Source organism: Vulpes vulpes, chromosome 9, assembly GCF_048418805.1.
Source record: "Vulpes vulpes isolate BD-2025 chromosome 9, VulVul3, whole genome shotgun sequence".
NCBI lineage: Eukaryota > Metazoa > Chordata > Mammalia > Carnivora > Canidae > Vulpes > Vulpes vulpes.
In genome coordinates, this window is record NC_132788.1 from 99,793,290 (window position 1) to 99,819,377 (window position 26,088).

Sequence of the window (26,088 nt, forward strand, 5' to 3'; positions counted from 1 at the left end):
TTTAGAATTACACACACGGGTACATCTCTCATTTATTTACCATCATGATCCTTAACCAGGATCATGCCTGTTTGCAGTGGGACAGGAGACACTTAACACTACAAATATAGATCACACGTTGAAGGAGTGAGCTACATGTTGGAGGAAAGAAACGGTTCATCAGTTGGTGGGAAAGTGGATCAGGAAAGGGACTTTTTAAGATTGAGGAAATAGTATTATTTGCACCCCAATGAGAATTATCCAAAAGAGTTCAGGATACATGATCGATATACAAAAATCTAATAGAATATATTCTACGGTAGAATATAACACATAGAAATTCTACTTCTGTATTCCAGGGGTCAGCAATCCATGGTCCACGGACCTAATCTGGCCTGTGGCTGGTTTTTGTATCATCTGTGAGCTAAGGAATGTTTTTATATTTTAAAAGGATTGTAAAAGGAGAAGGAGCGAGAGAAGGAGGGGATCCTGAATGGGATGTGTAAAGCCTAAAATATTTACTATATGGTCCTTTACAGAAGAAGTATCCCAAACCTTCTTATGGTAGTAGTAAAATTGGAAAACAATTGGAGAAATATTTTCATATACCATTTTTAAAGTATTATACACCAGAAAAAGTGTAATACTCAAGATATAAATCTAATAAAATAGATTTAGTCTATGTATACATTTATACATCTAATAAAATGTTCTAGATCTCTGTGATGCAAACTCTAAAACACTGATGAAAGAAAGCCAAGAAGATCCAAATTGATGGAGAGATAAAACAATATTCATGGATTGGAAGACTCAATATTGTTAAGATATTAAGTCTCTTCAAATTGACTTATAGATTTGAAGAAGTCACAGCCCCAATCCCAGCAGGACATTTTTGTAAGAATAGATAAGCTGATTATAAAATTTACATGAAAATGTAAAAAGACTTATAATAGCCAGATTTTTTGAAAAGGAAAGTGTAATGGGAGGATTCACATGACCCCTTTCAAGACATACTATAAGACAATAATAACCATAATAGTGTGGCATGGGCCAAAGATTAGACATAAATTAATGGAACAGAATAGAGTCCAGAAGTAGACCCACCCAAATTCAGTTGACTTTCTTTAAAATGTGCAAAACAAGTCAATGCACAAAGGATGGTCTTCAATAAATGATACTGGTACAACTGGACATCCACATGCAAAAAAAGAAAAGGAAAAGAAAAAAGTCAATTTATATCTCACACTTTACAGAAAATTTAACTTAAAATGGATCATAGAACTAAACTATGTAAAATCTAACATTTTTAAAGATATTTTTAAATTTATTTATTTGAGGGAGAGTGAGAAAGTGAGAACACTGAGGGAGAGGGAGAGGGAGAAGCAGACTCCCCATTCAGCAGGGAGCCCAACTTGGAGCTTGATCCCAGGATCCTGAGATCATGGCCTGAGCTGAAGCAGATGCTTAACTGACTGAGCCACCTAGGCGCCCCCAATATAAAACTTCTAGAAGGAAAAATATGAGCAGCCTATGTGGCTCAGCAGTTTAGCGTTGCCTTCAGCCCAGGGTGTGATCCTGGAGACCCGGGATGAAGTCCCATGTCAGGATCCCTGCATGGAGCCTGCTTCTCCCTCTGCCTGTGTCTCTGCCTCTCTCTCTCTCTCTCTCTCTCTCTCTCTCTCTGTGTGTGTGTGTGTGTCTCATAAACAAATAAATAAAATCTTTAAAAAAAAAAAAAGAAGAGAAAATAGAAGAGAATCTTTGTGATCTTGGGTTAGACAAATAGTTCTTATATACAACACCATAAGCATAATCCATAAAATGAAAATATTGCTACATTGTACCTTATAAAAAAATGTTCGCTCTGTAAAAGAAACTTAGATAAATGAGAAGGCCAGCCACAGACTAGAAAAAAGACTTGCAGGGCAGCCCGGGTGACTCCATGGTTCAGCGCCGCCTTCAGCCCAGGGCATGATCCTGGAGCCCCGGGATCGAGTCCCACGTCAGGCTCCCTGCATGGAAGCCTGCTTCTCCCTCTGCCTCATGAATGAATGAATAAAATCTTAAAAAAAAAAAAACTTGCAAATCACACGTCAAAGGACTTTTGTGCAAAATACATAAAGAATCTCAAAATCCAAAAATAAGAAGGCAGACAACTCAAGGAAAACTAACAGGCAAAAGATTTGAGCAGACACTTCACCAAAGAAGATAAATGGATGGCAAATAGGCACATGAAAAAAAAAAGGTCCATTATTAATCACTTTAAAATGCAAACTAAAACCACAGTGAAATATCACATACTCATGAGGACGGCTGGGGGAAGAACTGACAACATCAAATGCCAGTGAATATGTGGTACAATTAGAACCCTCATATATTACTAATTGTAATTTTAAATGATAGACACTCTGGAAACAGCTTGATCATTTCTTTTAATGTTAAACATACATGTATAAGATGGCCCAACCATCTCGCTCCAAGAGCAACGAACACTTGAACACAAATATTCATAATAGTTTTTTCATAATAGCCCCAAACTAGAAACAATCCACACATTTTTCAACTGGTGAAGAAAGAGTGGCTTATCCCTATGATAGAATATTGCTTAGCAATAAAAAGAAGTGAAGTACTGGGGCACCTAAGTGGTTAGGTAGACAAAATATTTTTTTAAGATTGTATTTATTTATTTATAGAGAGTTTGCTAATGGGGGGGCGGAGGGAGAGGGAGAGAGAGAATGTCAAGCAGATTCTGCACTGAGCGATGAGCCAATCTGGGGCTGGATCTCACGACCCCAAGATCATGACCTGAGCTGAAATCAAGAGTCAAGCAATCAACCAACTGAACCACACAGGTGCCCCACAAGACATACTTTTAAATTATTTTCTAATATAGTGCCATTTAAAAAAAATTAAAAGTGGCTTGAAACTTAACACATAGAGATTTTAAAGACCTCAAAATGATGATTTTATGTCATAGAAAGATGGTCACAGTATATTGTCATATGAAAAAACCAAGATTAACAAAAAATATATATGATAAAATAAAATTACTTGTTGTTGAGGTAAAATGCACATAATATAAAATTCACCATGTTAACCATTAAAAAGTGTAAAATTTCATGCATTTAGTACATTCATAGTGTTGTGCAGCCACCACCTCTATCTAGTTCCAGAATATTTCATCACCCAAAAAGGAGACCTCCTACCCAGGGCAGTAACCCTCCAGTTACTACTGGCCAGCCTTGGAAACCACCAATCTGCTTTCCATATCTATAGATCTTCCTATCCTGGACATTTCATATAATGGAATCATACTATATGTGACATTTCACTCGGTATAATGTTTTCTTTTTTTTAAGATTTTATTTATTTATTCATGAGAGACACAGAGAGAGAGAGAGAGAGAGAGAGAGGCAGAGACACAGGCAGAGGGAGAAGCAGGCTCTATGCAGGGAGCCTGATGTGGGACTCGCTCCCAGGTCTCCAGGATCACACCCTGGGCCTCAGGTGGCACCAAACCACTGTGCCCCCAGGACTGCCCCCAGTATAATGTTCTCAAAGTTCATCCGTGCTGTAGTGTGTATCAATGCCTCATTCCTTTTTATAATCCAGTAATATTCTTGTTCTGGGTATACCACATTTTGTTTATCCACTCCATTTACCTGACCGTGGATATTTGGATTGTTTCCCAATTATCCAACTTTTAACAATTGTGAATAGTGCCACTACAGAACTCGTGCTTTTGTTTGAACAACTGTTTTCAATTCTTTGGGGAATATACTAAGCGTGGAATTGGTGCCTCATATAGTAGTTCTATGTTTAATTTATTGATGAAACACCAAATGTTCTGCACCATTTTGCATTCCCACTGGCACTGTATCAGGGTTACAACTACTCCACATCTTCACTAGACTCGTTATCTTCCCTTTTTCAGATTCTTGTCATCCTCGTAGTTATGAAGGGGTATCACATGTGGCATTGCTTTGCATTTCCCTAATGACTAATGATGTTGCATCTTTTCACGTGCTTATTAGCCAGTAAAATAGCATTTTTAAACAGGGGATTACATGTAAATGTAATACATTTAGATGTAAATAACATTTTTTTTACTTCTATGAAGATTATATATAAATAAAAGCTGGATGTATATGAAAGAAAATATGAACAGTGATTGTTTTGACGTTTGAATTATGGGTATAAAAATGATTTTTATTTCTCACTTTTTCTTCTTGTGTTTCTCTTATGAAGATATATCATTTTGGGGATATGAAAAATAATTTAAGAACTTGGCAAAGAAAAACACATGTGATTTTTAGCTTAGAATATATTAAATATTTATTCATTTCATCTTGCAATGCTCCTTTCATATTTTGCCCCAGTCGTGTGGGCCCTAGAAAGGTTTTGAGGCCCTGGACTCCGTACCCCCAAAAGGGGAGGGGGCGTTGCTCCTACAGCTTGAGAGGAGCGAAGTCCGGGGTCGGCCGCTGTCCCAGGTGCTGAAGGAGGTGGTTCCACTCCCCCACCCTCCACTTTCTCCTGACTATTGGGACCCCCAAGACCTCCACCTCCTGAAACCTGTAGGCGAAAAACGAAGTCCAGATCATGCTTCTTTAACAGGAAAAATTGTTTTTTCATTTCCTAGCTTCAAGACCAGCTTGGCATCAAAGGCCCTTGGAGTTTCTCAGAGGTAACTATGGATATTTAGAACTAACTGGGTCTTCTAATGATAGTTTTCTTCAACAGAAGGTTGCCACATTTCTCAATACTTAAATTTAACTTTTGTGACTAAAGCTTTTTAAATTTTAGAACGTTATGGAAAAAGAAGAGAGAAGGGAACATTTTAACCCTCACTGAGTACTGATGCTTACCAGATAGACTCAATGATGTTGCACATGCTGGCTTATGCAATCTCCCCATCAGTGTAATAAGGTGGCTATTACTATATGGAAATGGAACTGAGGTTCAGGGAGATCAACAGTTTTCCTCCAACCCAAACAGCTAGGAAACAGCATACTGGGATTGTGACCTTGGTAATATAACTCCAAGGTGTGCTGGATCCAGAGTCATCTGACCCTAACTGCATTTAATTATCTGCAAAGAATAGTCTTATCCTCTTGATCCAACATGGAGCTCCAGCTACCCACATCACCCCAAAAAGCAGAAAAGAAGAAGGGAGAAACTGGACAGAGAGAATGCCCAGCTCTCTTTTCAGGAGGGTCTCCAGAATTACCAGGTACTCTTTGACTTCTCCAAAAAGGAAGCCGTATAGTAATTTAGCCAGTTGAGTTTCAAAAAAAGCTTTCAAATATTATTTGTATTTCAGCCTGCCATGCAGCTAACTAAAAACTAAGGACTACAAGAAGGCAAAAATGAACAGCGGATACACAGTTAGTAGTCTCTGACACCATCCATCTTATTGACTACCAAAGCATCTTTTGTGTACTCCTCTTCCTACACAAGGAACATCCCCAGGAAAGTCCACCTCAAAGTCAATGTGCTTTCTCCATTTAGCCCAGGTTCCAAGATCTCTGGGTGATGTGCTGTCCTCTCCCTTAAGCCCTAATGTGAGCTTTTTCCTGGTATGGGAATATATACTTAAAGGCAATTATCACCCTCAATACATTCAAAAGTTGAGTAATAACTGGGTTGTGACCATTTAAAATTCCAACTGAGACTTTCTGTTCCCACTAATGGTAAGCTAGGTTATTTGGGTTAAACTTTTTTTTAAAAGATTTTATATATCTATTCATGAGAAACAGAGAGAGAGAGAGAGAGAGAGAGAGAGAGAGAGAGAGAGGCAGAGAAATAGGCTCCATGCAGGGAGCCCAACGTGAGACTCAATCCCGGGTCTCCAGGATCACGCCCTGAGCCAAAGGCAGCGCTGAACCGCTGAGCCACCAGGCTGCCCTTAGGTTAAACTTTTAATTTTTAAAAAACAACTCTCATAATTGGATACTTTTCCAGTTTCTTAAACAAATACATGACAATGAAAGACAGTAAAGAATTACAGACTCCACTCAAATGAAAATAGAACCCAAGAGCTAAATGAACATGAATTATACTTTTGCTCTGGAGGCATTTCTCAAGTCAGGAGATAGTGAAGCTGTTTTGATGGCCTCTTGATTGATGTAGGAAAGACACTAGAGTTCAAAGCCAATGGCCAAAAAAGAATTATTGAGACATCTTTGGTCCAAAAAAGGTGGTTTCATAAAACCACGGGGACAGGAGTCATGGGCAAAAAGAGCTGTACTGGGGTCATGAGGATGGCTCATTATATACTTCAAGTTGGGAGGGGGTTAGGGATAGCATGTCTCTAAGGAATTTTGGAAGCAAGGTTTCCAGGACCCTGAAGGGCCTAGCTATCATTGGAAAAAGGTCACTTACTACTGTCTAATAAAACCTTAGTCATGAGACCCTGCAGATATATATTGGTAGGTCATATGCTTGGGGAATGGTTGCCAACATGTATCTTGGGGATAGAGATAAAGGAAGTTTCCAAAGGAATTTTCATATGTTAAAGTAGACTTACAGGATCCTGGAGGTTGGACTAAGATTACCTTTTAATGGGGCACCTTGGTGGCTCAGTGGTTGAGTGTCTGCCTCTGACTCAGATCATGATCCTGGGGTCCTGGGATAGAGTCCTGCATCAGGTTCCCCACAGAGAGCCTGCTTCTCCCTCTGCCTATGTCTCTGCCTGTGTGTGGGTGTGTGTGTGTGTGTGTGAGTGTGTGTGTGACGAATAAATAAAACCTTTAAAAAAAAGATTGCCTTTTGTCCTTAGCAAACTATTAACATCAAGGCGATTGAATGTCTAGAGGAATGTCACCCTGCTTTTTTCAAGGACTTGTCAATGGGCTGTAAAGTAGTAGGAAATTTAATAATTTTTTTTTCGCCTTGTTTCCTACATCAATGATCAGGGGAGAAAAATCAAAGCCTACAGTGATAGGGAAAAAGAGGAATTGCAAGAAGACCCTCCATACATAAGTAGAAAAACCTCAAAAAGCTCCACCCCTCAAGGCAAGAGCACACGAGTGGAGGAGCCTACAAGTGTGATCTCAGCTAGAATTTAAACTGCCTTCATGATCTTGGGCACCACAAGCCTTGAACTTCACTCAACATTATCTTCAACCAGCAAGTCTCCAAGACTTCCTCCTTCTTCAAATTCTACAAATGTTATTTCAAATATGATAAACTCCCAGGCGAAGATAACCAGGCACAAGTACACCGACCCTACCAGTGAAAACCAGCAAAAACAGCAGGCTATATAACAAATAAAGTGATTTCAATGATCAGACACACAGGATAAAGTATCTATATTTTGCTATGTTTAAGTATACAAGGTAACCATAGAAACACAGTGAAGGATTAGGAGGTTAGAAAAGTTGGGGCATATTAGATAGGAACAGAGGTCAGGGCGATCACTATGGGTCCTCCTCTGACCCAGAATCTCAAACATGCCCCTTAACTCAGTCCTTAACGCTGGTCCCTCTCCTGTTAAAAAACACCTCCCATGGCTCCCTATTGCCCACGGGACAGACTCCCTTAATGGGCTCTGAGAGAACCTGCCATCAGGACGGGGATCTGGGATGAGCTGGAAGGGCTGTCAGGGCCCGGCCCAGACCCAGCCTCCCCTCCACCCCGCCTCGCCCCCCCGCCCCACCCCGGCGTTCCCGCGGGGCCCACGCGCCCCCTGCTGGCTCCCCGTGAGGCTCGCGCGGGGGAGACCACGCGCTTCTATTCCCGGGAACCTGCAAGGCGAGGCGCGCGGGTCGGGCTGGGCCCAGCGGGAGCTGGCGGGTCACTGGGGGCGCGCGCTCAGCGGCTCCACGCGCAGCCAAAGTCCGCCCTCGGCGCGCAGGATGAGCTCCGGCTTCCTGCGCGGCTGCTCCTCGTGGGGCAGGACCCTGAAGCGCAGCAGCGTGAGCGCCAGCACCACCTTCATCTCGCTCATGGCGAACGCCTGCCCGATGCAGTTCCTGAGGGCGGAGGGGGGCTCGCACTCGCCAGGGACCCCGGCAGGGCCCATCGCGCCCAGAACCCAGCCCGGGCGGGACCCGCACCGCCGCCCGCAGGGATGCACAAGGGGCTGACGTGCCTGGGACCCCGCGGGGGGCTTGCCCGTCCATCCCGGGAGCTGGGCCCAGACCCCAGCCTTGAACTCAGGCCCGCAGATGCGCGCGCGGCAGAGATGCTGAGCACCCCGCGGACCCCTCGTTGGACCCAGCCGCCCCCACTCCCCAGACCCTGACTCCTAACCTCCGGAGGAGGGGAGACAAGGAGAGCCATCCTCAACGTCCCCCCTTTCCCTCTCCCACAGACGTTCCTGGGATCTCAGTCCCAGACCCCTGCCCCCACCACCCCATTCCCACCTCACATACCCTCTTGGCTCACCTGGGCCCAGCAGAGAAGGGAATAAAAGCTAAGGGTGACCTCTTCTGGGGGATTTCTGGGTCAAAGCGCAAGGGATTGTATACCTGGGGGCACAGAGAGGTAAGGCTGCTGGTCAGGGTTTCTCAAGATACCTAGACCCAGATACAAAAGACAAGTGGATACAGTGGAGGGGGATTGTAGGACACCCCGGGTCAGGACTCCGCCCCCTCATCAGGTGGTGGGATGGAGAAGAGGGATGCGCAGCACCTCAGGATCCGGCCAGACTGATGGGTTGTGATGAATCCCAAAGATGCTGAGGACACAGTTGTTCCCTATGGGAGAGAAGGGGAACAGTCAGGATGAGGTCTCGGCTGATGGGACCACCACCCTTCTATCCCTGATGCTGTGGGCACCTTTGGGGATAACCCGGCCATCGGGGAGCACGACGTCCTGGGTACATCGCCGGGCAATGACTGTGACAGGTGGGTGCAGCCGCAGACTCTCCTTGATGCACATGGTCAGGAAGGGCAACTGGGCCAGGTCGTCCCTAAGGAAGTCCCCCAACAATTATCCACGAATCGTATCAAAGACACGCCCCAAGCCCTCCTGCTGCTCCTAGAGACTCTCTCCCTTCCTTGCTCTGACCCTCACTTCTATAACAAAATAAACTCCAGATGAGCCAAAGATTTAACCACTAGAAAATGAAAATCGAGACGCCTGGGTGGCTCAGCGGTTAAGCGTCTGCCTTCGGCTCAGGGCGTGATCCCGGAGACCCAGCATGTAGTCCCACATCGGGCTCCCTGCGTGGAGCCTGCTTCTCCCTTTGCCTGTGTCTCTGCCTCTCTATGTGTGTGTCTCTCATGAATAAATAAATAAAATCTTTAAAAAAAAAAAAAAGAACAGCTTAACAATAACCCACAACCCTCAGACCAACTGAATGATGGGCACTGAGGGGGGCACTTGGCGGGATGAGCACTGGGTGTTATGCTATATGTTGGCAAACTGAACTCCAATAAAAAATTAATAATAAAAGAAAAGAAAATGAAAACCACAAAAGTCACTCCTGGAAGGAAATTTAGCCTAGCATTCTTAGAAGTATTTCTGAGAAAAATACATTCACAGGGTATCCTTTTCTTTGTTGTTATTGTTGTTGTATATTTTTTATTGGAGTTCGATTTGCCAACATATAGCAAAAAACCCAGTGCTCATCCCATCAAGTGCCCCCTCAGTGCCCGTCACCCAGTCACCCCATCCTCCCCACCCACCTCCCCTTCCACTAACACTTGCTCATTTCCCAGAGTTAGGAGTCTCTCATGTTCTCACAGGGCATCCTTAAAAGCGTAGTATATTTGCATAAGAAAGTTTTTTTAAGTTATTCAATTAGCTGAAAATGAAATCTTGGTACTGGACTTAACAGGTTATTTGAACAAATAAGATCCACACTAAGGTGGGATGACCTAATAATAAAAAGGTGTGGATTCTTTCTAAGTTAATCCATACATTCAGTGCAATCAAATAAAAATCTAGTTGATTTTTTTGGAACTCGGTAATTTTATTCAATTTGAAAAAATTAAAGTTCAAGAGCTCTATCAACTTAAAAATAAAAGATCAAAGAAAGACAATTCATCCACTGGATATTAAGACCTATTATAAAAGTGTGGTAATAATAAATAAAGTCACAGCATGGCACTGTTGCAAGAACAAGAAAACAGACCCATAGGATAGGATAGAGAGCTCACAGACAGGCATGTAAATAGGTGAAAACATAGCATCTGGTAAAGGAGGCTCCACAACCCCGGATAATGGATGGTTCAGACAACTGATTATATGGAAACAAAAAGAACTCATCACCATGCGCTCCATATACAAGATGGAGTCTTCTCTTATACATGAACAGTAAAACCATAAAGTTAAAAGAAGATATAACATAGAAGACATCTTTGTGATCTATAAGTTGGAAGGAATTCTTAAAAATCCCTAAACATAGGGATCCCTGGGTGGCGCAGAGGTTTGGCGCCTGACTTTGGCCCAGGGCATGATCCTGGAGACCTGGGATCGAATCCCACGTCGGGCTCCCAGTGCATGGAGCTTGCTTCTGTCTCTGCCTCTCTCTCTCTCTCTCTCTCTCTCTCTATCATAAATAAATATTTTTTAAAAATCCCTAAACATGGGATCCTTGGGTGGCGCAGCGGTTTAGCGCCTGCCTTTGGCCCAGGGCGTGATCCTGGAGACCCGCGATCAAATCCCACATCGGGCTCCGGGTGCATGGAGCCTGCTTCTCCCTCTGCCTGTGTCTCTGCCTCTGTGTGTGTGTGTCTGTGACTATCATGAATAAATAAATAAAATCTTTAAAAAAAATCCCTAAACATAAACTGGAAAACCAAAACAAAGGAAAATGAAAAATATGCACAGAATTAAGGATTTCTGTTTAACAAAAGACACCATGGACCAAATTAACATTCAGATGAGAAATTCACAGATTATCTACAATAAATATACGGATCTAGAACAATATCATGAATATACAAGGAATTCCTGCAAATCAACAAGAGAAATGACAGGCAACTCAAGAGATAAGTAGACAAAGGACATGATCTAGGAATTCATGGGAGCTCAAACTCAGAGATTTAAAACATGAAGAGAAGTTCAAAGTTATGCAAGAAATGGAAATTGTATAGCAATGAGCTATTACTTCACATCTATTCAAGGGTAGAGTTAACAAGGTGGGTGATGGTAAGGATTAAGTAGCTGGTGTGTAGGAGTAGAGAGATCCCATGTGCTGATAGTGAAGGTACAGACAGGAGCCACCACTCTGGAGGCATCATTGTGGTCAAAGAAAGGCAAGGCGTGTTTTGCGACCTAGCACGCTGGCTCTGGGGCATAGAACACAGAGAAATTCTCAGGCAGATAAAGCCATGCACACGAAGATGTTCATTGCAGTAATGAGACTGAGCTCTCCTGGATGTTCAGCTCTAAAGGACTGGAGAGGGAAGTTCTATATGACAATCAAAGCAATAACCTAAAGGTACTTAGAACCAGGAATGTCTAATAACATCATAGTACTATGTTTCTGAAAATGCTAAGAACCAGCAGAGGTCTGTGATATAACACGTATCTGTGAATTTTAAAATGCATTCGCCCAAAACAACAAATTATGCAAATAAAAGGATTAGACACTCTAGAATTATATTGGTGGGGAGCTGGAAGTGGAGAATTTGAATGAATGGAAATAAGTAAGTATTGCATAAAAAAATGATGATAAGTAGTCATGAATTGAGGGCCGCAGCTAACTTCATCCTTGGCACCTGACGTCCAAATAACTAACTAAAATTTTGAAGGCTATTTTTCAAACTACCCAGTCCAATCACAGAGTTCAAATGAAAAAAATAAAAATTCAAGAAAAAAATGTAAAGGCAAAGTAATGAAATAGGAACAACTTTATCGAGTATGAAAATGTTTTTTGATATGATCATAAAGACTGCTTAGTGCTTATATATGAATATATAAATAGAACAGAATGGGGCCCAGAAATAAACCCCAATAAATGGACAAATTTTGTTTATTGGAAAGCTGCTATTATTTAAAATCCTAAGACAAATACAAAATATGTAACAAAATCTGTTGAAATAGTTAGCCATTTGAAGGAAAAAAAAAAGATTCCTCCTTCAGTACTTACATCAGTATAGATTTCACATGGAAAAGGGATCAAATATAATAAATAATAATAAAAATATTAAGTAAAATTTAAATTAAATAAAATGGTTTTAATAACTAAATCCGTTAGAAGAAAACAAACAAGTTTTACAGTTTAGCATTAGAGTGTGAAGAGCTTTTTCTTTTATTTATTTATTTTTTTAATTAGAGTTCAATTTGCCAACATATAGCATAACACCCAATGCTGAAGAGCTTTTTCAAGCATTAAAAAAAAAAAAAGAAGCTATTAAAAAAGTTAGTAAATGTGACTACAAATAAATCAGTGAAAACTAAAATAAAGTCAAAAGACATCCTGGGAAAGAATTTTTTCATAACAGAAAAGGAACTAGTTCTCTTTATATTTAAAGAGTCCTAATAAATCAATTTTTTAAAAACCTCAAAGTAAAAAGGACTAATTATGCAACCTGACGCTTCACAGAAAAAGAAATATGCATGGTTCATAAACGTGAGAATAGCGCTGTTTTACCAACACTTAAAGTGATGTTCATTAGAAAAACAAAGTATTATATTCACCTAACAGATTGGGGAAAGTTTTAAAGTTTCATAACACACATTGTCAGAAAGTATGCAAGGAAATTGGCACTCTGAAAATCTGTTTGTAGGAGTGGACTTGCCAAGAGCTATTAAATTGTGAAAACTCAAATGGTCTTTGATTCAGCAACACTACTTCTTGAAATTTGTTCTGGAGAGACATCCACACACATGAGCAAAAATCAGGGTACACGGATGTTTGCTACGTCATGTTTATTACAGCAAAACGTCCCAAACTACACAAATGTCCATCGACAGAGGAATGTTTAGATAAATTGTGGTACATTCGTGTGATGGCATACTGTGCAGCTATCAAAAAGGTGGAAATAGGGATCACTAGTCCTAACATACACTATAGGGTATATCAGTACGGAGATGCTGAAAGGAAGTTCAGCAATATCTGTCATACTATAAATCTTCACATAAATGTCCTCAACAGAGTGGGGAGCTGAAAAACTTATGCAATGCTATACAGTGCTCAGAAAGGAGCTCTAAGCTGTAATATTGAGCGAAAAGAACAAGTGACCAAATGTATGGGCGTATATCTCTATTAAACTATAATAATCATATAAATATAAATATAAATATAAATATAAATATAAGAATTTCAGAAAAGCCTGAAAGAACATATGACAAACTGATGTCCCTAGAGACCCCTCAGGAGACAGGGGATTGATTAGGCTTGGGGTTCACCTAATTTTCAAAAGTGAACATAATTTTCTCCATAGCGTTTCATTTTGTGCAAGAAACAATAAAAAGTCTTCTTCCCATTATTGATTTTGTAATTCAATTTAATTTCCCAAACTTATATCTTGGGGGAAAAAAAGAAAAGACCTTGAAGTTATATTCTCAACACGCATGCCTGAATGTTCTGTGTATACTTTCAGTTGTAGGAAAAAAACTGAATGAGCAAAGTAACAGAGATGGAGGACAAATACATGTGGGTATAGGCTGAACATTGGAAAGTGGGGATGGGATTGGGGTGCTGGCATAAGACGGAGGCTTATGTGAGATAATAGAAGAATTTAACCTTTTACTCATCTTGCAATATATACGTATATCAAATCCTTGTGTTGTACACCTTAAACTTACACAGTATTATGTGTCAACTATACCTCAACAGAGCTAAGAAAGAAAAAAGACGAAGACTTATATCCATGGCAAACCATTTCATACTGTTTGAATTTTTACCAAGCACATAATTGAAGTTGGAAGACGCACACAAAGACTTCTCCACTTCACAGAACTGCTGTGCTGAGCAAAGCCTTGAAGTTGAGGCCACTACCTCCAAAGTGTCCAGTTCAATATCTCCTCTGCATCTTTCAGCCCTTGGCCACAAATCTGCCCCCCAGACCCTCAGGCTCTAGCTCATCCTCTCCCAGTTTGCCCCTGTAGCTACAGATATTTTTAATAAGAATATCTGGGGGATCCCTGGGTGGCTTGGCGATTTGACGCCTGCCTTTGGCCCAGGGCGCGATCCTGGAGTCCCGGGATCGAGTCCGACGTCGGGCTCCTGGCGTGGAGCCTGCTTCTCCCTCCTCCTGTGTCTCTGCCTCTCTCTCTCTCTCTCTCTCTCTCTCTCTCTCTCTCATAAATAAATAAATAAATCTTTAAAAAAAAAAAAAAAAAGAATATCTGACTTTTCTTTCCAGCCCAAGCTTTCTTGCGTGGCTCCCAGCCAATGACAGGGCACGGTGGGCCCTTGCTTCCTGAGCATTTCTGCCCAACGTGAGACTCTCCTAACGGCAGCATCCCTGCCCACTTTTATCTTTTATCCAATATTGGCTTCCCAGAAAATTGAACTGACACATTTGGAAAGTCTTCACATGGTTCCCAAAGCATTCCAGGAAGGACTAGCCTCACTGAGAGCCCCTCTGATTCTTTACACTGTAAATTTCATGAGGCTCTAGCCACTTTGACCTCCTCCCTAACAAGCCAGGCTCACTCCTGCATGCCTCCATCCTGGCCTTTGCACAAGGCCTGGATGTCCACTACCCACAACCAGAGTGGTGAATTCTTATTTGCTGCTTCACTATCCAGCCTCGCCCACCTTCTTTCCTCTATGTGTCAGCCTTGTCCAGGTAAGACTCGAATGGGACTGGACACGGAGTTGGGAGAGGACAGATAGTGTGGACACGTTTACCAAACAAAGAAATGGGTAATAATTTTTACACCCAAAGACCTCTTGTGAATGCCTGGAATAGATTGTTCAGAATCCATAATTAGGTATAAGAGCACAAATTAAGGGGAGTAAGGGTCTTTGGGGGGAAATGTGTAACCTCAGGCAGAAAAGCAAAGGAGGGGAGAAGTTCGTTTACTGAACACATGCTGGATGGCATCTGTTCTAAACACATTGTCACAGTTCTCCAAGCAGCCCTGTGGAGGAGAGATTCCCTGCCCCACCCCATTTACAAAGGAGAAAAGTGGTATTCAAAAAGGGGAACTGATTTTATTAAAACAGAGCAATAAATATGGACACACATCTTTCTGTTTCCCCTGTTCTCCAGGCTGGGTACCAGCCTGCCTCCAGGCTCCACCCCTATTCCCAGGAAACAATAATGACAAAATTAACAAAAAAGTTCTTTCCCCTTCCCCAGCTGGGGAACAAAGCCTATGAGAAGGGTTCAAGAATAGACCATAAGGACCTGCACTCACCATTCAATCTCTTGAGGCTCACGGTCCCTCAGGAGCTCTTGCACCTCCTGCCGGCAGCACTCCTGGTATTCTGGGTGCTTTGCCAGGTTGAACAGGACCCAGGAGAGGCCACTGGCTGTGGTGTCATGGCCTGAGAGGCAGCCAGACAGGCTTGGGTCTCTGGGCTTGTTCAGCACCAGAGGGTAGGCAGCTCCTTTAATTAAGGCCCTCAGGGAAGATGGGGAGGATAGGGTGGGATGAGGTGGTCCAGGGTCCACCTCCCAAGTTCCTGGGATTGGACAGACCCTTGTCCCCCTGTGGTCCCACACTGGGATACTCACCCTCAAACATGAAAGTGTCAGCTTCAGCTCGAATGTCCTCATCTGACAATTGTTTTCCCTCTTCATCCTGGAGAAAGGGCAAGATTTCTTGAATCAGACCAGCTCTGAGAGTGTTTGAGTCTAATCTGAAACAACTCCTCAGGCTCCATCATCAAAGCAGGATCCATCCCTCATCATCTCTAGAGCCCACCCCACAGGTCTTCTCCCTGGTCTCCAGCCTCCTATTTATCCCCTCCAGGCAGCCTTCCACAGAGTCATGTCTAAAATGTATTCCTGACCCATGTCTCCCTTCCTCAAGTACCTTCCATGGCTCCCCAGTACCCTCTGGATCAAGTCTAAGTTCTCCCATATGACATTTGAAGTCAAGCTCCATTCTATCTCTTGAATTCTGATCCCAGGGAAGCCCACCTTGGCCAGCAGGAGGACATCAATGAAGTCCATAGTTTTGGACTTAAGGAAGTCACAGGAGCCTCTGCTAATGAGGGTATGGCGCCGCTCCTGGATGATAGCATCTGTGAAGTTGTGCACCAGTTCGCAGGCCCTGCGGAAGCGCCGCCCATCAGGGCTGAGATTGTACAGGAAGTCCAAGTACAGGAGGACCTGCTCATTCCGTTTCACCACAAGGGCACTGAGCTCCAAGATGGCAGCAATATATTCACTGGGACTCCTGCAGGGCAAGAAAACCTTAAGAAACAGCTTCTTAACCCACATGAAAACCTAGAAGCACCTTCCAACCAGAAACCCACAAGCATGAAACCCTAGAAGCATCTACCAACCAGAAGCCCAGAAGCACTGTAGCACATACCTTGCTCATCATAGCCCCCTGGCCTTTATCCAAAACGGAGACATGCTTCTCCAGGCATGCTTCTCCCTCTATCCCACCTCTATGAATGGTCTCATGTCCCAGACTCCAGGACAGAGCTTGGGTATCATGCTTGTCTTCCTCTCTTTCTTACACAATATATGACCCTGACCATTCTTCCTTAGTTTCTCCCAAATCTGCCCCATTGTCTTCACCAAATTCAAGCCTCCTATTCTCCATGGTCTCTTTGAATTCTATATCTATACAACAATTGGTCTTCTCTAAAGCCAGATGTATGAAAACAGCTTTGACCATGACCCTCAACTGTTCAAACACCTTCCATGCCTGCTTGGAAACCTCAAGATAAACTTCAGATGCCTTTTCCTGGCTTTTGAAAGTCCTTAAGTCACAGACCCTGACAACCCATCCAACCTCATTCCCAAGGTAGCTCTTCACTGTGGCACATGCTTTGCTCATCATAGCCCCCTGGACTTTATCACATATTTCTACCTACCTGAAAAGATCACTCTTTCTCTTTCTCTTCCTTGTCCTTCAATGTCTAGTTCTGATCCATCTTCTCCAGGAAGTCCCTTCTGATTGTGCTGATCAGCCCTCCCTTCCCTATCTACTCCCGTGGGTCTATGGTTAATGTTTCAGACCTTGAGCAGAGACTTACTCCTGGCAATTGCTGTCAAAACTGAAGACACATTTCTGCAGACTGTCCAGGGTCATGAGGCTGATGTGCTCAAACATGTCTAGATGGGTGCTGCCTTCTGACACCAGGCGCTTCCACTTGGCCTGGGCAGAGAAAGAGGCAAATCTTGGGCTGGCCCCTGCCTCCCCTGAGCTTCTTCTCAGTCCCAACCACCAGGATGGACTCCCCCAGACCCAGCCTCCTTATCCTCCACTTCAGGCACCCATCTCCAGGAAGAACCAGGCTTGGGTGGGAATGTAAACTGTTACTATTAAGAACCCCTAAGGGAAAAAAAAAAAAACATGGCTGGGAGTCAGAAGACCTGAATTCAAATCCTGGCTCTACCTCCTACACTCTGTGTGCCCTTGGTCAATTCATTGCTTTCCTCCTGTCAAAGCTCATTGGGTTCTACCTGTCAAAGATATAGTAACAGTTAAGATTACTTGCGTTGGTGTGACAAACCAGGTTGGAATCCCAGCTCCACTTATTAGCTCATCTGCTAGCTGTGTGAACATGGCAAGTTCTCTAAACTCTCTGAGCCTCAATTTCATCACATGAAACCATCAGGGGCAATAATAGTCACCTCTACCTCATATGGTTATGAAAATTAAATTAGACAACATATGCAATAGAACTGGTGCATCATTTCTGGTATACAGCAAGTGCTGAATAACTGTTAGCTCTCATCCTCATCTTCATCATTATCATAGTGGTAGGTGACTGTTGAAAAATGTCCCCACTTCATCTCTCTCTATACCTTCACCCTTTGCAATGAGGTTTTGCAGGTCTTCTATTAGGAGGTAGAATCTCTTTGTCCAGCTCTTGAATCTAGCTGGATGTGGGACTTGTTTTGGTCAACAGAAGAAGGTGGAAGTCATAGTTGCCTAGTTTGAAATTAGGCTTCGAGAGGTATTGCATGTTTCTCTTCGTTCTCTTGGAGCCCACCCTTCATCGTGTGATCAAGCCCAGGCTAGCCTACTAGAGGATCAGGGACAAATGCAGGAGTCCAGTAATTCCTCCAAGGCCATCCTCAACTAGCACCCCAAACGTGCAGCAGAGCTGAGCCTGGACAAACAGAATTGTCTTCCAAGCCCACCCATGACCACGGACATGTGAGTGATTCCAGCCAACATAAGAACTATTCTATTGACTCATCATCTTGTGAGCAATAACAAACACTAATTCTTTCAACCCAGTGAGTTTTAAGGTGGAGAGCTTATGCAGAAAGAGCTACTATATAATCTTCATCTTAAATTTTACAGAGTTTTAGTGAGGCAGACTACAAACTAAAACCTTATGAGCACTTACTATATGCCGTAATCATGATTCCATTACAACATCTTGACTACTCTTTAAGAAGGGCTTATTGCCCCCATTTTACAGATGGGGAAACTGAAGCTTGGGGAGGAAAAGGAATGGCTCTAAAGCCATTCAGCAAAGCCAGGACTCCAGATCATATGTGTCTGAGGCTGCTCCCCTTTTCCCAAGGCTCCAGCTGGGACCCTGGGTTTAAGGAACTCACATGCATGATGTCTGCACTTCTGTTGAAAATCTTCACATAAGATTTCAGGATTTCAAAGTGGAAGGCAGGTGTCAGCAAGCGGCGGTGGTGGCTCCACTTGTCACCAGCACTCAGCAGGAGCCCATCCCCTAGTAGAGACAGCCACAAGGAGTGGGCAAGAGCAGTGTCTTCTACTGAGACCCCATAGTTGTCCCCAACCCCCTTCATCCACGTTACTTACCCAGCCAGGGCTTCAGGAAGTTGTAGAAAAACATGTCCTTGGGTACGATGGTGGCTGACACAAGAGATAGACCATCAGGTGCCATGGAGCAGAGGTGGGAAGGGGCTTTTGGTTGGGAGGTGGAGGATCCCAACAGGGGTCTGCATACCCCCTCCAAGCCCAGAACAACAGGAACGGGAACAAGGGTAGAGAAAACAGAGAGGAGTGGGGAGGTGAGGGGACACCAGACCAGGCTGCAGCACAGAGTGGAACAAAGGCAGAGCCCGCAGACACACCCCCATGTACTTACATACACACTAACATGGCACAACACACCCCAACATGGCTTGACATGGCCTACCTGGTCCAACATATGTGAAACTCCCAAGCACAAATTGGCACTCCACAAAATGCCTTTACAGGGACTTAGGACACTATATCTGTCCCAGAACCCCCTGACATCTCTTTGGACTTCTGACATGGCCCCAGCATGTATGAACATGTCCTGGCATGAAACATCATGCATAATATATATTGACATGACAAAACATGCTCTGATGTGGGCCCAAAGACAACCTGACATGACCTCAGTGTGTCCCACAAATGGTCTTGGACAGGACTTAAAGGTCTCATTAATGTCCCAGACGTGGCCCAGGTGTGACCTAGCCTTCCTCAGTATCCCCTTCCATGTCATACTCATCATTAAGTGCTTAGGTAAGGGGTTCCTGTGTCCTTAAGGAGATCAAAGTCTACTGACATCCTTAAATGCTATGCTCCTCCCACCACAAAGAGAGCCGCCACTGCTCCCTTGGCCTCTAGACCAGTCCCAACCAGACACAGTTAACCAGCCTGAGGTTTGGTAGATCTTCCCCCACAATACTCTGGTCATCTTCACCCCCAAAATCCCCTCCAGCTTAGAGTCCCTCCCAGCAGAGGCAGCTAGAGCAGCCAAGAACACAGAGAAGCAAGAGAGAAGCTTCAGGATACTATGTAGCCTTCAGAAGTTAGTAGCCTCCTTGAGTCTTGGTTCCTCATCCAGGAAATGCCCACTAGCAGGGATGCTGATGGATGGACACCTGTGCTATCTGCCTGTCCAGGATCCATCTCCTTCTGGAACTAGCATTTCATCCCTCTTCTACTCTCAAATCCAAGTAGTTAGGAGGATGACCATGTCACCCGATCCTCTGTTCCAGAGCTAAACATATGACCGTAAGCATCAGCAGTCACTTCTCAGCAACTAGATAAATAATTGGTCCCTGTGATCCAGGCCAGGCCAATTTAAAGGAATCCTGCAACTTTTTCTGGGTCCTCAGAGAAAGAGCTCACATTTCCATGGGGGCTGAACTTAAGCATGACAGTGAAGCTGTCACAGAGGAACACAGAACTACAAGATGAAGACCGAGTTCCAATAGCACTGTTTCAAGACCTGGATCCAACCATGCCTGAAGACAATATCCCTCAGCTTTTCAGTCAATAGATTCACTTCTTTACTTAGACCAACAGTGTTGAATTTCCACCACTCAAAACCGAAAGGGACTGGCAACCAGAGAAAGCCAGGGACCTGCCCAGAGTCACCTAGCAGGTTAATGGTAAGGCAAGGAGTGTTGTCCAGAAATGGAAAGGACTGGAAGGAGGAACAGGGGAGTGGCTAGGTTGGGGGCTTCTGGGAGAGATACCTGGGGCCTGGAGCAAGGGGGCAACAAACTTAGGATGGACGAGCCGCAGTACAGGGTAGAAAGGCCCTATCCACCAGAGATGAACATCACGGAAGTAGTGGCCCAGATCCTCTATCATCCTCAAGCCTTCCTCATTGCTCTTCACCTGGGGATGGCAGGGGCAGGGGAGGGGAATGAGGCCAGGTCAGGCAGGAGACCCCAGAAGGTTACAACTGCCCACTGCAACCCCTCACCCCCTTCCGCTTGCATTATTAGTCTATACCTCTACATCTCACTAAGTCAGCTTCCTTCTGTTGGTCTATTTGTCTTTTTGTGTGCCTATCTATCTATGAGTCTCTCCATGTCCCCTCACTCTCTTCATCTGTCTCTTTAGGTAGTTGATAGATAGCTAATTGATAGATATATTGATAGATAGGTGATTGAGATAGATAGATAGATAGATAGATAGATAGATAGATAGATAGATAGATAGATAATGGATGAATGGAAGATGGATGAATGGACAGATGATGGATGGGTGGATGGATGAATGGCAGATGGATGGATGGATGGATGGATGGATGGATGGATGGATGGACGGATGGGGAGAGATGAAAGATGGATGGACAGATGATAGATGATATGTGTTTGCATCTGTATATGTGTATGTTTCTTTTACACTCTGTATGTCCTCTGTCTCTCTCCCTTTTTCTCTGCATCTCTCTCTTTATTCACCCCTATTTTTCTTTCCATCTCTTCCATTCCCTGAGTCTGTGCTTCCTCACCTCCATGCCCTCTATGGCTCTCCAGAGACCTCAGAATAAACTCCTTGCCTTTACACAGTCCTGCAGGCCCTCTGGCTCTGCTGTCCTCACCACCTTTTCCCTGCCTCTCACTGGCATTACTCTCACTGCACTGAATTCCTTCCTGCTCAAAAACCAGGTGCTCACTATGTCCCCTTCAGGGCTTTAAGTGGCTATTCCTCTCCACAGCATATATTTTATCTTTTTTTCTTTAAAAAAAAAAATCCTACCCATCATTCCAGACCCACTTCCAACAACTCTTCCTCCAAGAACTCTTCTAGCCTGCCCAAAGAGCAAAGGCCTTGCTTTCCCTTGGGTTCCCCGTCTCTCCCTGAGACCCACTCTGACCACCCAGAATCGGGGGTGTCTCTAGCTCTACATGCCCAAGATTGGAGTTCCTCCAGGACAGAGCCTGGGGCTGAGTCTCTCCAAGCATCCCAAAGCAGTGTCCAGAAAGGAAGAAATGGCCAATGGCACCTGGCAGCAGCAAGGGCCTTGGGATCCACAGGGACTTCCCAGAAGCTTGGTAAGGAGGGGCTTCCAGCCCTCAGATGCTGGCTGCTCCGGGGCTCGCCATCATGTTTTCCAGGTGAGGACATGTGGCATGGTGACAGACCAGGCAATGTCAGGATGGCAAAAAACGGTAAGACCCGAGGCAGAACATAAGTCCCTGGGTGTCGGTAGCCACCCTCAAGTCCTGCTCTGTGGTGGGGGGCAGGGAGGGCTACAAGTAAGACAGGGGGTGTCACCTCCGCAAAAGGAGCCACGGCAAGGCTCCCAGCAGCCTCTACAGTGAACAGAGTGTCCAGATTCTCCCTGGATGGAGGGAATCTCTGCTTCCTACTGTTCCTTCCCTCTGGGGACAGGAGGGTCCTGGAGGCTCTCCACGTCCCAAGGATGCATCCCAGGACACAGGGAGAAGACATGCTCTCTCCCCACAGAGAGGCTCACCTTGGCTTGAGAAGTGGGGTTTTTCTCCTTCCAACCTCAGAGAGGTCCCCATGAGGGAGGTTTGTGGGCAGCCAAGTGGCCTCAGGACTTGTACTGGGCTCATCCCCGCATCCTGTCAGGTCCTGGCCAGTCCACAGAGTCCCCAGTTTCTCACATGGTGATGCATCTGCAGCCCTTCCAGCCCTGGTAAACCCCAGGGGACAGATGTGAACTCTGGTCATCAGACAGGAGGGCAGCTCCCACCTATGAGCCCCTACTGCCTACCAGGCTGTACATAGTGAATCCTGTCTATCTATCTCTCTCTCTTTTTTTAAGATTATTTATTTGATTATTCATGAGAGACACACAGAGAGAGAGAGAGAGGCAGAGACACAGGCAGAAGGAGAAGCAGGCTCCATGCAGGGAGCCCAACATGGGACTCGATCCCGGGTCATGAGGATCACATCCTGGGCTGAAGGCAGGCGCTAAACTGCTGAGCCACCCAGGGACCCCTCTATCTCTGTCTCTATCTCTATCTCTATCTCTATCTCTGTCTCTATCTGTATCTATCTCTATCTCTATCTCTATCTCTATCTCCATCTCCATCTCCATCTCCATCTCCAACTCTATCTCCCCTGCACTTATGGACTCTTCCATCAGACATGCCCTTTACATGGGGATCCCTGGGTGGCTCAGCGGTTTGGCACCTGCCTTCTGCCCAGGGCGTGATTCTGGAGTCCTGGGATAGAGTCCTATGTCGGGCTCCCTGCGTGGAGCCTAGTTCTCCCTCTGCCTGTGTCTCTGCCTCTCTCTCTCTCTCTTTCTCTCATGAATAAATTAATAAAGTCTTTTAAAAGAAAAAAAGACATGCCCTTTACAAATGAAGATTACCAAGGTCACATCGCCTAAAAGGAGACGGGGGGGGGCGGTTTAGCCTGGTGAGGCATCCTCTCCAGTCCCTTGGGGTGCCCCATCCTGGCCTGACAAATACTCTCAGGTGCGCCAGAAAGGTGAACAGAAGTCACTTTCACCTTTGTGACTGCCTTCCCCACCCCCTCCCCCAATCCCCAAGGACCCTGAGGCACTTGATGAGATTGGACCAGAGAGGGAGAGTGACTCAGCTGAGGTCACACAGCGAGAAGAACTAGAGGAGAAAAGAGTGACCCAGATCGGTTTCCATGGCCAAGCTCTTAGGGCATAGGAACTGCTGTAACTTTATAACATTCCTGCTACCCCCAGGGCTTGGTGAGAAATTTCCAAGACCTAGAATTTTAGGTAACCTTCAGGACGAGCTTGGGACATTCTGTCCTGTAATGAGCTGGTCTGCCGGAGGGGAGAGGAGGAGTTGGACACCCATCAAGTTGGCATTGGATGACCAAGGGAGGTGATGGTAAGTTCACTCGAGCCTAGGACATGGCCTCCACCATGACATCATCAAACATTATTTATTAAGTGTCAACTGTATATCAGCTCCTGATCTAGGCATTATAGATATCAGGTCTATCCCCCAGTGCTGTTATCTAGTGGGAGAGAGGGATAACACACAAATAATTGGGCAATTTACTGTTTAAGCTTGAACAGGACAGAGTCAGAGGTCAAGGTCTGATGGGGGGGAAGTGAAGGGAGGCTTGGAGAAATTACACTTGCACTGAAAATAGAATGAAAAAGAGGGATCAACCCAGTGGCTGCAGGAAGGGAAGCCCTTCTTGGCAAAGGAGCAGAACAAGTAAAGGTCCTGAGATAGGAATGGTTTGGTTCATAGGGGAGAGAAAGGAGCAGCTTGGAGTGTCTAGGATATGCACAGGGCCTGGCAACATTAAGTCTCTATATTCAGAATGATGGGCAATCCGATAGAATGATTTTCAGCCAAATAGTGGTGTTAAAAGCTAAACTTCAGAAAAATCTCTTCAAGACTAAAGAGGGGACAAGAGTGGCCAGGAAGAGCCCAGGGAGTTGGAGAGAGAGCTTCCCAAAGAAAGATGCTAGTGGATATGGCAGGAGAAGTGGCAGGAGGATGCAGAGAAGGGATAGATTGAGGAGAGGCTATAGAGGCAGCATGTCTGGCTGTGCTGAAGGACCAGACTGCAGGAGAGAAAGGAGGGAAGCCAGGGGCCCCAAAGCATGAGAAGTGGGCAAAGAAAGGATGGACAAGATGGAGGGTGGGACAGGATTGAAGAGGGAGCCTGAGTTCAAATTCTGACTTGATAGAATGAGGTGCTTAGGAGACCTCACTCAACCAGGGGAGGCTGGGGTTGGAGAGACCTGAATTTTTAATTCACTTGTGGAAGGAGCCCATGACCCACTTGGTAGTTAGACCCAGGGTAAGGTGATGGCCTTTGGAGCCAGAGAAGATGGAGGGTGGGTTGGGACCCTCAGGTCTTCCCACATGGAAAGGTTGGGTGAAGGAGGAGCCCAGTGGAGCCCAGTGGAGGGCGGTGTGTGCTGGAACACTAAAACCCAGAGAACAAGGAGGTTCAGGCCTGATGCAGTGGTTCACAAGGTCAGATTGCTTCTGGGAGGTCATGAGGTCATGGTCATCTCATGGAAGCCCAACAGGGGGTGGGAACCAGGCTGGAGCAGGTGAAGATTGGCCAGATGGGGGCAATAAGTAAAATAAGTTTGGCCGTTAAGGTTGAGACCAGAGTGATTCCTTCTCAAAGGGGAAGTGGTCAACTTTGATCCAAGCTGGGCGGTGGGGCCCAATGATATACACCGTGGGGGTGGGAGGCAAGATTACAAAAGGAGGAAGAAGAAGAAAAGGATAGACAGTCTACACCTCTCCTCTGGCCCAGTTGCAGGGAGGGAAGGGGAGAAGTCATAGTTGATTCCTGCAGGGAAACCAAAGCCCAGACAGGAGCACCTGCTGGCCTGAGGCCAACAAAGATGGGCCAGGCAGGGAGCAGATCCTGGACGATGGCCCTGAGGAGACTGTGGGGGCACCAGGGGACCCGGCTCTGTGCAGCCCTTCACCACTGTCCCAGACCCCAGCCCCACCCCTGAGCCCCATTCCTGAACCCGCAGGAAGTCCATCCCCTGACACCCCAAACCTGTCCTCCCACCCACACTCACCAGGCCCAGGTGACCCCAAAACCAGTTGCGCTTCGGAGGCTGCGGGAAACACCGCAGGCGGCAGCAGTTGTCATAGAAGCTGTAGCTCCAGGTCAGGACCCGGGCCAGGAGCCAGGTGGCCCCAGCCAGTAGCAGGAGCACCCATGGGGAGACTGCAAGCTGCCCCAGTCCCAGCCAGGACAGGCTCACCTGCAACATCCTGGGGCAGAGGGACTGGAGGGTGAACCCCTGAGGACCAGGACTGGGGCAGAAAGGTGAGCTCGGTGAACTGCTCACTTCAGAGGGAGAGGGCCCCGGATGGGAGGGACAGGGAGGGGCAGGGATGGTGAGCACTGGGAAGTGGGCAAACAGAGGCTCAGAGAGGAGCGGGGAACCCAGGGACTTCCAGAGGCAGAAGCAGTGGGAGAGATTGGGGTGGAGGAGGGAGAAGGAGAGAGAAAGACTTATGAAAAAACACTCAAACTCAATCAGTGGGAGGTTGCCTCGAGATCCAGTTACAAGGAAATCATCCTCCCCCAGCCAGCTGGATTCCCGGAAACTTTTGCCTGCAGCAGTGTCTCCTCCCCACCCCCCAGACCAGAACACTCTCAACCCTGCCAGCCCCAGCCTGTCACCTTCTGTCCGGAGGGATTTAGGCCACACAAGCTCCACTCCCCTCCTCCTGGTGGGTCTTTGTCCCTGGCCCCTGACCTCTGAACTGGGGGAGGCTGGGCTTGGCTGGGTCAGCCAATGGTGGCATGCCCGTCCGCCACCTCCCCACCTGGCAACCACCCAAGACCTGAGGACAGAGCCAGCAGGCTACACAGAGAAACCAGTCCAGGGTCACATGGCCTGGGCGCTGGTTC

At 45.5% G+C, this 26,088-nt stretch overlaps 1 protein-coding gene across 8 annotated transcripts; it reads right to left on the reverse strand.

Annotated features, from left to right (window-relative positions):
* On the reverse strand, positions 1 to 25,970 carry LOC112913139 (cytochrome P450 4F6-like). 8 transcript variants are annotated; one of them, XM_072721344.1, is made up of 13 exons: positions 25,858 to 25,970; positions 25,244 to 25,442; positions 20,463 to 20,607; positions 18,808 to 18,861; positions 18,588 to 18,715; positions 17,048 to 17,169; positions 15,978 to 16,236; positions 15,570 to 15,636; positions 15,250 to 15,379; positions 8,763 to 8,896; positions 8,617 to 8,681; positions 8,371 to 8,453; positions 1 to 1,165 (listed from the first exon to the last, which is right to left on the reverse strand). In XM_072721344.1, the coding sequence occupies exons 2-13, from the start codon at positions 25,439 to 25,441 to the stop codon at positions 1,144 to 1,146; spliced, it is 1,407 nt and encodes a 468-aa protein (XP_072577445.1). In that variant the 5' UTR covers position 25,442; positions 25,858 to 25,970; the 3' UTR covers positions 1 to 1,143. The 8 variants fall into 8 exon arrangements, with proteins under 8 accessions (XP_072577445.1, XP_072577443.1, XP_072577446.1 ...); XM_025989735.2 differs by lacking the exon at positions 1 to 1,165 and adding an exon at positions 7,276 to 7,955 and having other exon boundaries at positions 25,858 to 25,966; XM_072721342.1 differs by lacking the exon at positions 25,858 to 25,970 and having other exon boundaries at positions 25,244 to 25,850.
* Between the last annotated feature and the right edge of the window lie 118 nt (positions 25,971 to 26,088).

Bases quoted from the DNA above. Each gene is read 5' to 3' on its own strand.
- LOC112913139 (XM_025989735.2), bottom strand. From the start codon at position 25,441: ATGTTGCAGGTGAGCCTGTCCTGGCTGGGACTGGGGCAGCTTGCAGTC. The intron at 18,862-20,462 runs GTATCTCTCCCA...CTCTTGTGTCAG, and splicing joins CCCCTTGCTCCAGGCCCCAG to CCACCATCGTACCCAAGGAC. The intron at 15,637-15,977 runs GTGGGCTTCCCT...CCCTTTCTCCAG, and splicing joins ATGTCCTCCTGCTGGCCAAG to GATGAAGAGGGAAAACAATT.